The 15,019-nt window shown below is 30.5% G+C and overlaps 1 protein-coding gene across 2 annotated transcripts in view; it reads right to left on the bottom strand.

Moving 5' to 3' along the window:
• Positions 1-15,019, bottom strand: part of LOC134714572 (focadhesin-like) — a 292,611-nt gene that overhangs the window by 138,405 nt on the left and 139,187 nt on the right. For both annotated transcript variants that reach the window (XM_063575928.1, XM_063575927.1), the window contains exon 5: positions 2,971-3,072. In XM_063575928.1, coding sequence (XP_063431998.1) covers positions 2,971-3,072 — 102 coding nt within the window. The remainder of the gene's footprint in view (positions 1-2,970; positions 3,073-15,019) is intronic.

Below are 15,019 nucleotides of genomic sequence, written 5' to 3'. Positions count from 1 at the left end.
TGGCCCTTCGGGCCAGGTGAGCTAAAAAAGGGGTACAGCTGTGAACTTTGTTTTAATCTTAATCACCATAAAACAATCATATATGTCAACACAAGTATAGAAAGCACTTTGGGGCTCAAATAATAAACAAAATCCGCATATCAAACTGGAAGTTTTAAATTGTTAACGGCCATGGAAGGTTGTGATTTAAACTTAATACATATATCTATTTCATAACATAAAAAACCAACAGTAGTATAACGCTATTCAAAAGTCGTAAATCGATTGAGAAAAAACAAATGATACTCTGAACTGAATCGGTCAGATATTTAAAGTTACTAGTCACTTACATAAATATGTTGTTTTAAATAATTATTTTACAGACTAATTTATTTTCATACATAAATAAATTGTGTTGCAAGCTTTTAATTGCATTTAGAATTCTGTAAAAAGGCCAAAACAACTGATATTTACAATGAACTACACAGTAAAGGATCATTAAGGGCTTGCCGGTTTGACAAATTTACAGGTATCAAATGTAAAGTAATTGTTCTTTATTTCTATTTACAATATATCAATTAACAATATTTTTTTTAAATACATTTGAAAAAATACTTGCAGACATTACACATTTTTAAAATAATAAAAATAATACAAAAACGAATTTATAATTACTCTGCTATCATAAAATACTTCAAATGAGAGCATGCGACGTTTTGCATTGATTTGACCTACAATTCTTATTTATTTTTCTCTAATTTTATTTCATGACTTCTAGCTTTTACAACATAATTACTAGAAGTTAACTGCACTTTTGCATGTAAAATCTGTTTCATATTTTGTCTACGGTTCCTGATACCAGCTGTTACATGCCCATGCTATTGTGGGTAATGTTAATGACAGTGAAACTGATTAATGGAATATAATAGCCTCTTTTTTCATATTTACAGTATGTCAAGTTTTGACACAGTTTTCATACATTCATTCATACTGCAAGGGATTTTTCAACTTTATGTAAGCGTGACATTCATTTATAATCAGTAATTAAAAAAGACTGATTAGACAACGACCATGTGCAATTAAGCTAAAAGAAGGATTTAAAAGCAACAATCTCATCAATAATTTTATAAATATCTGCATTTGAACTCATAACAAGAAAAACACATATTCATAACCACCACAAATTAAAATCTAGTTGCCTGTACGGAATCATTTGACATCTAGTAAATTCTTGTACTTCTGTTCAGTAATTTCAAAAACAATATGAATAGTTGTTAGTCATTTATTCTATACTTTTTGATTTTTTTTCTTCAAAATTATGAGTAGAAATATTTGTTTATTGTTGTTGATTACACAGCTTGTTTTAAATCATTTCTTCAGCTTAAATGTCCTTGAATGTTATTAAACCAAAATTTTGAAATAGTTCTTTCCATAAATTGCAAAGATATTTGAAAAAAAACAAGAGTGCACACATTGAATTGTCTCGCCTGAATACTGGGAATTGGTTTTTATGTTGAAAGTCTTTAAAAAATAAAGTTTAACTACATATATTACATACATTAAATATTTTTAAAGATCCATGAAGTTAATGTCAGATAAATCCTATTAGACAGACATAATCATCTTTCAAGTATTCCATACACCAAGAATAGTTGTCCTATTGCTGATTGTAAATGTTTTTAACATCGACCAATGAACACTGATCGATTGAAAAAAAATTGACGATTATACGAAATTTACACGAAAAATAAATTCGTGCACAGAAGAATACGTTTATTATGTTTGTATGCATTGGTTCAAGAATTGGGAGAATATTATTTTTCACCGGTCACTCGTTTTTTATGACTTTAACATCTTACAATTATATTGTACACAAAATATGGCGTCCTATTGCTTTAAAAATTTATACACAGACCAAAACACAAAATCTTTACATAATCAATGAATCATGTAAATGAGACCAAGGTAAGATGAAACTTGCTAGACTGACATGTGCCCTTATACTTACTCTATTCACCACTGTATTTGACCTACTAATTATAGTATCTGAAAACGGACATACTCACGTAATTTTAAACTTGGTTACTGTTGCATGAAATGAGGTCAAGGTCAGATGAACACTTACTAACAGACATGTAGGCAATGCATGGGAACCATATACCAAATCTAGTTATCATCAATTGAGTATTTCGCTTGACTACAAACTGTATTTGTTTTTCAAATAGTCACTGAACCATGAAAATGATGCCAAGGACAACGGACATATGACAGACGGAAATTTAGTAAAATAAGAGATCTGCATTAAAATAATGGAACAACATTTTAATCAATAAAACTCACACGCAACTTCTGTAGAGATGTCAACCAAAACAACAATATAACTTACAAATGCACATTCTTATTTAAGTTTATCAACCAAAGAGTAATTTATCAGTTAACATTCGCAAACAAGAACATCTTGTCCATAAAATTTGAAAGCTGATACCAGTGATGAAAATTTAATGCTGATAAATGCTTCTTTCGTTGATGGTATCACAATCACAGTAGTTTGTGTTTCTGTGATGTCATGAAATATTATTGATACGAACGTTTCTTTAAATTTAATGCTGTTAAAACAATATAACTATTAACAACAAGGTTTTGATTCCCCAGTGTCCATGTTACACCAGATTTGATACAACACTTTAGAATTTTACCTTTGCATGCTCTTTACCTCGTAAATGACTCAAAATTTGAAGTATTGTTATTAGAGCATCACCAATAAGAAGAAATCCATGTTTGATGTGTGTATTAAGTTATAAGCCTCAGTTTTTCAACATGTTTTATGACATTCCAGTATTTCCATTCAGTTATTGAAAAAAACATATTGGGACAGTAGTTTGTCGTTGATTAGGTGACAGCCAACTACATTATAGTCTATATGAGTATTTGTCTTGTCTGACGCTTTATTAAACACTGTATTTGCCATCATAGTATACATAATTTACTTACCTTAAATTTTCACTATGGCACAAATGTGAAAATTCCTGAAGAATCTGGGGCCATGACTCTGATCTGTTGTTTAAAATTGTTATGAAAGGATGTGGTGGTAATCTGAAAAATATAAATGTGTCCACAATTTACTGTACCTGTTTAAACCGTTAACTATGATTTTGATTAATTTTTCTTTTTCTCTACCAGATCAAGTATAAATATTGGTGAGTAAATGGTTTACACTTTGCAAAGGAAGAAGATTTGGTAAGGGCCTAAGCTGACCCAAATATAAAGTCCCTTGTCATGGGATGAAATTGTGCTTCAAGTTCACAACAGTTTTAAAATATATCCATTTCAGCCAAAATTCAAATTCACTGGATTGTGAAGGAATCGTCTGGATTTCATCGTATTATGTATGCCTTACAAACCTTATTCAGAGGTTTCTTCAAACTAAATAAATAATCAAAAGTATAAAGTTTTCAAGAGGTAAGCTAATGCATCTGCCGAATCACGTTCCATATGTCGAGCTGTCTGCAACAAAAAGTCACATGCTCGACAAAAACCTATGGAAATAGGCACCATTGGTCTCTTACAAATTTGGTTGGTTGGTTGGAAATATACACTTACGCTTATTGTAACATCAAACAAAGTATGCTGACATGTAAATTAAAAAAGTTGATATATTATAAAACCACCAACGTATTCTTTTATATCATCCTGCCCTTGAATTGTTTTATCTCGCTATAGCTGAAATTTTTAATAGTATGACAATCGATTATAACATATTTAAGAAATAAATAAGTTGCAATAAACATTGCCCTTTATATTTATATTTCTTATGAAGATTTATAATGCCCTGTTAAATTTTAATGACGTTTAAAAAAACATTGTTAAAAACGAACAAGATGAACAATTTTGCAAATTTAGATAACTTGAACATAGAATAATAAAAAAATGTTATTTTTTTCAACACTTTCTTCTGGGGAAAAAATGGAAAAAATCATCTGGCTCAATATTATGGTCTTTCTATAAATAAACATTCATCTGTTGGTAATAAAACAAAAATATGTGAACACTTCGATACTTGTCAGAGTTTGGCTTCACTGTATAGGCTTCATTTAGGCTTCGGGCATCACTGAAGAGACATGCATTGCCAAAATGTACATCTGATGCAGTAAAATAGCAAAAATATATCTCATAAAGATCAAATAAGTATAGATGATATATTTCAGAATAAAAATCAAAATGACCTAAATAAATAGACAAAAACATCCTTTGTCAACATTTTCTTAGAAATATGTACCTTGGGTTTGAGCTTGCTTGCATCAAATACATAAATCAGTTTGTATATAGTCCTGCTAACATGTGAATTTTAAAATCAACTAGTGAAGAGCAGTAAAAGATTTCCCTAAACTATCTTGAATTATGACTGACCATTCAAAGATGCTTTCAAGGTTAGCGTCAAGCATAATTTCCCATGGGTATGAAGTGTTATAACTGGACAATAAAGGCAATACACAAGGATTCTATCACTTCCAGAAGAAATATGGAGTCATTAGTTTAGCCCATTATACACTATAAGACATTCCATTTTTATTCTTTAAAGATATAAGGAGTGTTCTATTTACACAAAGGAAGAAAACAAACATGAAGTCTTCATGTACTCCGACCACAATTCATAACGGAAAGTACAATCAAATGGCAAAATCATCAAACGAATGGATAACAACTGCCCAATTTCTAACTTAATAGAGACATGAACATATGTACAGGATAGTGTATTAATCCTGGTATCTATGATGCTTGTATTTAAACCTGTTTTTATAGCTAGCTTAACCTCTTGCTTAATTGACAGTCGCATAAAAGTCCATTTTACTGATGATATAAATGGGTGAACAAAACAAACAGACATAATAGGTTAATATATCTAAAATTAGGGGGACAGTAGCCAACATGATGTTATAATGTTAATCACTATACAGGCAAAAACAAACGTCAGTACATATAATCTATACGTCAAGACCATCGTCTATTATTTGCAGCTCATTATTTGTGTTACGTTGATGAAATTTATAGATAAAGAACACGTGACGTTCTCTAAACTAACCCTGGTTCATCAACTTTTTTTCTCAGACACTGGTTACGTTTAACAAAGTATGAGTAGCAGGTGCAAGCTCTTTAATACCGAATGAGTTGTGGAATTTTTATCCCATAGTTAAGTAAAGTTGGTTAACTTCTACTAAGTGAGTTGCAGAAAAAGTATGCTACACAAAAACATTTTATGAATAAAATAATTCTAGTACAATCAGACGCAATTTGAAACGGTGTCACTATTTTGAATCATCACCAGATAACAGATGTTTTTAATTTTATAAAACAGCTAAAAGTAAATCATAAAATGATTTGGATAGACGATATTTTTCAGCTCTAGTTTGATATAGGTAAAAGATACCAAAGGAACATAGCTTTTTTCTAAATGAACCTTAATTGGATAAGAAAAAATATCAATAAATATATATGTTTCTTGTTCGATTTCGAAAACAAATATATTTTGTTATACATTTCTACTAACATCTGTAACATTTGCGCATTATTGCGAGAAAAAAATGTCTATAAAAACATTTGAATATAATATCTCGATATATTTTATATTATACTGTAATTTAATTTCTGACAGAACTTTAACCCATAATGATATGTGTATATCTCACCATTATATGTTTTATCTTATGATGACACGAGTTAACATCTTTTAACTTTCTCGTGAGAAAGCTGTTACAGCCTATACAATGCAAACTATTAATTAAACGATGATATTGATCTGTCTTTCTGAATTGCATAATGTGTTTGGTAAATGTCTCTTCTGTTTACATTTTGACTATAGAAATAGATTGATTCCAAAGGAGTCAAATGTTCACCAATGACCGAAGGGTGAGGATGTAGAAAAGATCGTGATATGCATGTCAACAGATCTAAAGATAACTTGGTAAAAGAGGAAGTAAAAACTAAAATACTGACCGTTGGAATATATTGGAAGTATTGGTGAATAAGGTTTAACTAAAAGCATCACACACACTCAAGTTTTAAAGATCGATCATAATGAGGTCAAGTTCACATAAATCCTGTCAGACAGACTTATATATCTTACAATTTTTAAATAGACCAACTATTGTTGATCTATTGCTAATGGTTATTGAAAAAAGACGAACCATAAAAACTACACATAGACCAATAAACCATAAAAACAAGTCCTATGTAAGATTATACCTGTAGACAGACATGCTAACCGTTCTCATTCCATACCCAAAATATAGCTAACCTATTGCTATTAGTATTAAGAAAGATCAAAGTACAAAAAAAACAGACACGTTTATATTTCTTTCATTCCATACATCAAATACAGTTGACCTGCATGCTGCTTAAAGTATCTCATAAGCGGACCTAAGTGCTCAACTTTAACCTTGATCAATAAAATGAGGTTGGGGTTAGAGTGATCCTGTGTAACGAATATGTATATATTGCAAGGAACCAATATATCCTATATTGTTATCATATTACTCATCATAAGTGAATAATCACATGACAAACTAGAGGCTCTAAAAAGCCTGTGTCACTCTTGGTCTATGTGCATATCAAACGAAGGACACAGATGGATTCATGACAAACTTGTGTTTTCGTGATGGTCATGTGTTTGTAGATCTAACTTTTGAAGTACGATCGTTATTGCTGCTTACAATTATCTCTAATAAACTTGACCGAGTAGTTACAGTGGAAAATATTTTGTAAAATATTACAAATTTTTATGCAAAATTGTTAAACATTGACTATAAAGGGGTCAACTAATCATTTTGGTCATGATTGACTTATTTGTAGATCTTACTTTGCTGAACCTTTTTGTTGTTTACAGTGTATCTCTATCTATAATTATATTCAAGATAATAACCAAAAACGGCAAAATTTCCTTAAAATAACCAATTCATGGGAAACAACCTCAGAACGGGTTGTCTGATTCATCTGAAAATTTGAGGGCAGATAGATCTTGACCTGATAAACAATTTCACCCCCATGTCAGATTTGCTCTTTGGTTTCAGAGATATGAGCCAAAATCTACGTTTTAGCCCTATGTTCTATTTTTAGCCATGGCAGCCATCTTGATTGGTTTGCCGGCTCACACATTTTTTTAACATAACCCAATAATGATTGTGGCTTAGTTTGCCTAAATTTGGCCCAGTAGTTTCTGAGGAGAAGATTTTTTAAAGGTTAACGACGACGGACGACGGACGCCAAGTGATGAGAAAATATCACTTGGACCTTCGGGCCATGTGAGCTAAAAACAACAATTGCTGAACAATGAAAATGAGGCCAACAACAATATACATGTGGCAGACCGAAATTCCGTAATATTAGGCATCTGCAAACAAGATATGGCGCGTCCAGGTTTTCTGCCTGGTAATATTTGAAAATCAAATGCAATTATCTAGAGCTTATCAAACCAAAAGAGGTAAAAAATAAACCCAAATCAGAATAAGGGACACCTTTGAAACGAATCATACATATTCTTTTATAAGTTTTGAGAATCTAGTTCATGATATTGAAAAACTTAATTTAAAAATCTGACAACACATTGAGAATATAAATACCTCTACATAAGAAAATGCATGTACCAAGTCAGCAATATTACAGTTGTGTACATTCCTTTGATGTGTTTCAGCATTTGATTTTTCTTTTGATTGCGGACTCACCTTTTTAAGTTTTCCTCGGAGTTTGTTATTTAACTTTTTAAGATAAAGCAGATTGTGAGTTGCCAAAAAAATGTTCATTTCGATTGACAAATGACATTAATATTGAGAAGAACGATATACCAATATTTCTTGAATTAGAAGAACTGTCAGACAAAAATTTTAAATGTGAGTTAAGTAATAACAATCTATTTGATATGGTTAATAATAGAAATTCCTATATGGCATAAAATAAAAATTGAGGTTACCAGAGACCAAAATAAAACGCTTTCATTGCAATTTGTAAGTGAGTGATCACAAAATAAGACTTCTGTCTAACACACAATTAATTTGAATGAAAACCACGAACAATCCTATATCAAAGACTTGACTCAAGGTAATTATGTTTGCAGTAAAATGTCATACTTATGTAATGCATTTTCATTATTGTTCAACCGAAGACAATATTTCTAATAGAATTGTCAAATCAAATGGGTATGTACATTTGTTTAAAAATTTGTAATATGTTGATGCAGAAAGCAACGACGTCGACAATGTTCAAGATTTAAAAAAACGTACACAAAAATAGAGAAAGTCATGTTAACTAAATGTCAGAAAAAAAAATATGACACAATATCATGCGAATGTACAAGTTTAAAAAATATTGTATATTCTGTCAAATTTATAAGTCGCCTGTCATCAGTGTGACAAAGATTGCTGACAAGGAAAATACAAAAGCATGAATATATTTTTACAGTACAATAGACCACGACGAATTCCTATTGCTATATAATGCGCTAACATGGTTACACCAGCCCAGTAGTCAGCACTTCGGTGTTGACATGAATATCAATTATGTGGCCATTTTTATAAATTTCCTGTTTACAAAACTTTGATTTTTTCGAAAAACTAAGGATTTTCTTATCCCAGGCATAGATTACCTTAGCCGTATTTGGCACAACTTTTTGGAATTTTGGATCCTCAATGCTCTTCAACTTTGTATTTGTTTGGTTTATAACTATTTTGATATGAGCGTCACTGATGAGTCTTATGTAGACGAAAAGCGCGTCTGGTGTAATAAATTATAATCCTGGTACCTTTGATAACTATTTACAACTGCATACCAAATATCATTGAGTTCCAATTAAACTCAAGTAACACAATTTGAAAAACAAGAATGTGTCCATAGTACATAGACAAACCACTCTCATTATCAATTTAGAAAGATCACATCTTAGGAAACATAGGAGTCTTAAGATTCCAGTTGATCGGACTTCCGCTTCAAAACAACCTTGACCTTAAACTTGAACCTGAAAGACCATAAACTTTAACCTGAAGCGGGACAGACAGACGGACGAACAAGCAATTATTTTACTATTCATAACAAATATCATAACATATTTTTACAAATTTCGTGTTAACTTTATAAATCTCTTTTTATGATACATTTTAATATATTCACAATTCAATTCATACAACTGTGTTTGAATATATCATATAAATATTATAAACATTTTATTTAACCTTAGTAGAAAATAAACAGTAACGGCAAAGCTGAAGGTATTCAGCGGGAATATTGAAATGTTATGGTGACCTCCATAGATAATGTTTTTGGTAAACAACTTTATCCAAAGCAATGTTTTACTATCAGAGAGAGAGCAAAATATTTTCTGCAATAAATGTACGAACCAAACACAAGTGGTGTGTACTTTAACTGTTATATAAAAATGCCAAGATATTTATTTTTATTTTAAAACATCAGTTTTAGAAACCATACTATTATACTACATGAAAACGTTTTTAAATAATATATGTAACATTTCATGACTTTTTAAAAATATTAATGAAAACCACTGCAATAAAAGCCACACAACTTAAAATGATTGTGACATTTAAACATGAGATCATTCTGATATTTCTCACAACATTCAGTATTTTCATGTTGCATAAATGGTGCGTGGGAAAAATATTTTCCACATGACTTTTCTTACAAAATATAAGCATAAGGATTCTTTCATTGAATGTTTATACCCAACAAAACAATTTGAACATGTTTTGCTTGACAAATAAATGTTTGTTTTTTTTAAATTGCATTATAACTATCTTATTTTTCTTCGTTTTTTTTTTTTTTTAATTATATAAAACACATATGACCGAGATAGTTTTCTGACACATTTTCCGAAGATAAGTTAATCTTCTTAAAACTGAGGGTTAGTTTATTACACAGCATGTTTTTGTTTCATTTAATGATATCACGAGTTATAAAACAAACTCTTGTTCATTTCGTGACATAACAATTACAGCCTTAAACATGCGAACTACAAACATAAACAAATTTATTGATATGTTTGTTAAAATATTAAATGCTTCAAATTACTTTCCTATCAATTTGAATTTATTTGGCCTTACTTAATCAGGGTTTTATTTCATGATAATTTAACTTGTTTTTAGTTCATTTATGTAAAGATAGCATATACGACCATACACTTTTTCCAAAAACAGGTTAATGTTCTTAAAACACGAGTTTTATATCATTTTCACAGCATGTTTGTGTTCAATTTAATGAAACCACAAGTAAACAAACTCTTGCTCGTTTTGAGATGACAATATAATTACAGCCTGTTTTGTAAACTACTATTATCAACTAAGATATTGATATGTGTTTACGTCATTGCAAATCGTCTTTTGGTAAACAAAATATATGAACTTTAAAAAAAAATCATCTTTTCTTCTTAACAAAATTGAGACCGAAGAAAAATCGAATAAAGATAAAAAGATCGTGACACCTTAAAACATTAATGAAAACAAGTGGTTCATTAACACTTATAACATATACAAGGATTATAATACTGTACGCCGACACCTTTCGTCCTCAGAAAAGTCTTCGGTAATGGTCGTAAAAAACGAGTTAAGACCGAATAAAAAGTTATCAAAGGTACAAGGATTGTAATTGAGTAAACCAGACGCGCGTTTCGTCTACATACGACTCATCAGTGACGCTCATACCGAAATATTCATAAAGGCAAACAAGTACAAAGTTGAAGAGCATTTAGGATCGAAAATTCCAAAAGCTTGTGCCAAATAGGGCTAAGGTTATATATTCCTAAAAAATCATTAAAAACTTAAATTCTGAAAGGTTTTGAAAAATAAAAACTCTAACGATGTACACAAGACAAAACAAAACCATAATATCAAATATACTATTAAAATAGATGTATGTAAATCAAAATTGCAGAAATAAAAAAATTGTAAGGTTTCCGCGGAACCCAGTGTCTCGCATACTTTTGCTGTAAATCGCAGGCTCAACATAAAGGAGGAAAAAAATCAATAAAAATATTCCTTTTGATTGAAAGAAGCATCTGTCCAAGTTTGGTAAAAATGTAGGATAGTTAATGAATCTAATTAATGTTTTGAAAACTTAAACTGCAGACTGTATGTTATGTTAACTGGAAGAAAATGTAAGTCCCTTTAAAAGTAAAATACAGAAAAAATGGAAATATCTTTTAAGAAAATTTACTTCTGGATACTATCTTATGATCATAAATAAGCTTCTGTCCAAGTTTGGTACAAACCCAGCTAGTTTATGAAATTATTAAATTTTTAAAAACTTTAACCACAGAGTAAATGTGATGTTTCTCTGTAGAAAAACTAAGTCCATTTAAAAGTAAAATACGGAAATAATGGATTTATTTTTTTACAAAATTTACTTCTGGATACTATCTTATGATCATAAACAAGCTTTTGTCCAAGTTTGGTTCAAACAAAGGATAGTTTAAGAAAGTTATTAAAATTCTAAAAACTTTAACAGAGTGAATGTAATGTTTCCCCGCAGAAAAAACTAAGTCCATTTATAAGTAAAATACGGAAAAAATGGAATTTTATTTTTACAACTTTTCTTCTGGATACTATCTTATGATCATACACAAGCTTCTGTCCAAGTTTGATAGAAATCCAGTGTAGTTTAAGAAAGTTATTAAATTTCAAAAACTTTAACCACAGAGTGAATATTTGTGGACGCCGCCGACGACGACGCCGCCGACGACGACGCCGACGGAAAGTAGGATCGCTTAGTCTCGCTTTTTCGACTTAAGTCGAAGGCTCGACAAAAAATGTATATACCGAAACTGATTATGAATTGTGTCAACAAATCAAATTACACCAAAATATCACATGATTGTAAAGAAAGTTATCAGAGTAAGGATTATTCATAAAGTTTACATTTCTAATTTCTATAGTGTAAGTTTGTTGCCGGTAATATCTTAATGCTTTTAACCCCAGTTTTTGGTGGGGTATGTTTTGCTTAGTCTTTTGTTTTCGATGTTGATTTTCGTGTAATATTGTTTATTTGATCGAGTTTTTTTTCTTTTCAATGTCGTTGTCAGTTCATTTTCGATTTATGAGTTTGAATATTCGCTGAATTTCGCCCCTCTTTTATAAGGAGGGTATTGGAGAAAAAAATTCTATGAAAAACAATAAATAAGTTCAACAAACTTGGAGACAAACGTTACAACGTTTCATCAATTTATTGTGCAACTATTTAGTCTGAGTGTAATGAAAAATCAAAATTAAATTCACAAAAAAAAAACGAACGCCGAGAAAAATTCAAAACGAAGTCTCTAATCAAATGGCAGAGCTCAAACACATCAAACGAATGGATAATAACTGTCATATTCCTGACTTGGTACATGCATTTTCTTATGAAGAAAATGGTGCATCAAATTGAGAATGGAAATGGGTTTTAACCCAGTTTTATAGCTAAATAAACCTCTCACTTTTATGACAGTCGCATTAAATTCCATTATCTTGAAAAATATATTTGAACAAAATTTTAGTAAAACTAACTAGGTAAAAGTGCAAAATTTGGATACAGTTGCAAGATAACTATTGAAAAACGAGGTGATTCTTATCATGCATCATGTTTGTGTTTGGCGGTGGCAAACTGATTTACACTGTGGGACAACATTGGGTTGTTATGTGAATGGTGTAGCTATGACTGCCCGTTTTATCCCTTTATTGTGTCAAAATAATTCTTATTTAATGATTTTGTCCAAAACTGCAGAAACAAAACAACCCCTGAAGCAACAAGTGTTTTATTTCACATAGTTAGTTCTAAATGGAGATGATATGGACCAAAAAAGAGACGAATGCAATAAATTTAGTATCTTACAATGTCAGACACTTCACTGCTAACCTTTGAAAATATCTTCAGCAATGAAACACAATCTTCATTTATTAATGCTATGTTTTGCCTTATTTTCTGTGGTCTCTTCCTTTTGACATTTTTCCAGATACAAACTGACACCTGTCATTATGTTGCATGTCTCATCAAATTAAACTTGAGAAATAACATGTCTTTATCATTTCCACAGTACATCATCAATCCATTTGTTTCTAAAAGTGTCAAGTTGATTCCTAAGTAGGGCAACTGAAGTAGGACGACTGTTTTTAGATAATATCAGCTAATCGTTATTCTAATGTCATTTTGTAAAACCTGTAAGTTTCGTAAAGGTCATACAATATATAAAGATCAACGTTTGTGACGCTTTTGGAGAACTTTTAAAATGAGGAATGTACCCCCCTCACGATTCTAAGCTCTGAATCATGTGTCCGTCCTTAAAATAACCATTGGTACTTATGTAATAAATTGATCATAGATACCAGGACTAAGTTTTGTATGAACGCCAGACGCGCGTTTCGTCTAAAAAAGAATCATCAGTGACGCTCGAATCCAAAAAAATTTAAAATGTCAAATAAAGTACGAAGTTGAAGAGCATTGAGAACCAAAATTCCTAAAAGTTTTGCCAAATACAGCTAAGGTAATATATGCCTGAGCTAAAAAAGCCTTAGTATTTAAAAAAAAATTCTCGAATTCAAAATATTCTTTATCAGACTTTCAAATTTTTTTACCTCGAGCATCACCGAAAAGTCATGTCATTACATTTCGAAATGCACATCCGGTGTAGTAAAATTGTTACCGGTAATGTTTATTTAATTTAGAAGTCCTAAACACGCACAAGTGTGCTTCAAAATGCTTGTCCAACTTATATTTATCAGTTATTGTTAATGCACCCAGAATTAGTGACTGAATTGTTTATTCTTGATAGAACAGACAAACAACTTAACGAGTATTACAAAGAACGTGATCTATGTGAAAGTCAACACAATTTATTGATGGGGCTATCCAAAGATAGGAAACTGTGATTCAGAGATTGCTGTTGGTAGGCATATGTTATGTGTGATTTTCGTTAATTGTTTTGTCATAAATCATGGTTTCATCGTTTTAAAGAATGCTATTTGTTAAATGTAAAAATAACGAATTATCCAAATACGGAATTACTTAGCTCTTTCCAGAGAAACAACAAATAATATATCTGAAATTAGTTTACATTCACTGGTGTTAAGTTATCAACAAAAAAGAAAACACATGATAAAACAAAACAATGCCACAAAGTTGTACCATATTGGAAATTAGCGTAAGAACACAAATGTTGTATATTAATTCATTTTAGACGTTTTTCACTACCATTTGGTTGGTAAAAGGTAAATTTAGATTATCAGTTGAAACATTTAGAAGCCATTGATTTTGGTATTGTCATGATTTGATTTCAACATATCCGTTTTTCTGCTATCTTGCAGTTCCTAAAAGTTGTTACTATGTTCAAACTAAGTTTACGATAATTTTCATATGACATGTCAACTCAATCCAGTAAGAGTCAATTGAATTTAAAAACACCTTTATTTTTACTTTTGTATACACATAACAAACATTATTGAAATTATATTGCTTATCTGCAACCTGCTATTTTAAAAGATAACGTGGTTAAAAAAATCAAGACATAATTTTAACCATTTTCTCTTCAGAATTTGTGGTCAGGCGTCCTGTTAATAAGCAGAATAATGTTAACCCTGCTACATGTTCATTAATCGACTGCACAATGCGAATTTAATACTATATCCAAAACAGATCCTATAAGAACAATAAAAACATAGGAATAATTATAATTTTCTTGAAAATATGTCAATAAACGCTACGTAAGTTACCTTTGCATAGCAAATTCTTTAGTCTTAGTTTATACCAATCTTAACGTAAATTTAATAATAATGATCAAAAGTGTTTTACTGACTGGCAATGCTAATCTCCTGTGGAAATCTAATAAAAACGAGACACACACTTTTGTTCTTAAAACGAATGTCGAATTGGAAAATACTAAGGATATACATATCAATACAAAATATTAATTGGAAACCGAAGAAAAAAATATAGAATTAAACTTCTGTCATGATTAGCACTGCACAGCTGTCAGAAATTTGTCATTATGATTACCAACAATTGAAAAGAAAATTGAAAA

Source organism: Mytilus trossulus, chromosome 4, assembly GCF_036588685.1.
Source record: "Mytilus trossulus isolate FHL-02 chromosome 4, PNRI_Mtr1.1.1.hap1, whole genome shotgun sequence".
NCBI lineage: Eukaryota > Metazoa > Mollusca > Bivalvia > Mytilida > Mytilidae > Mytilus > Mytilus trossulus.
Note: the sequence above shows the minus strand (reverse complement) of the source record. Positions and strands in the feature narration are given on the sequence as shown.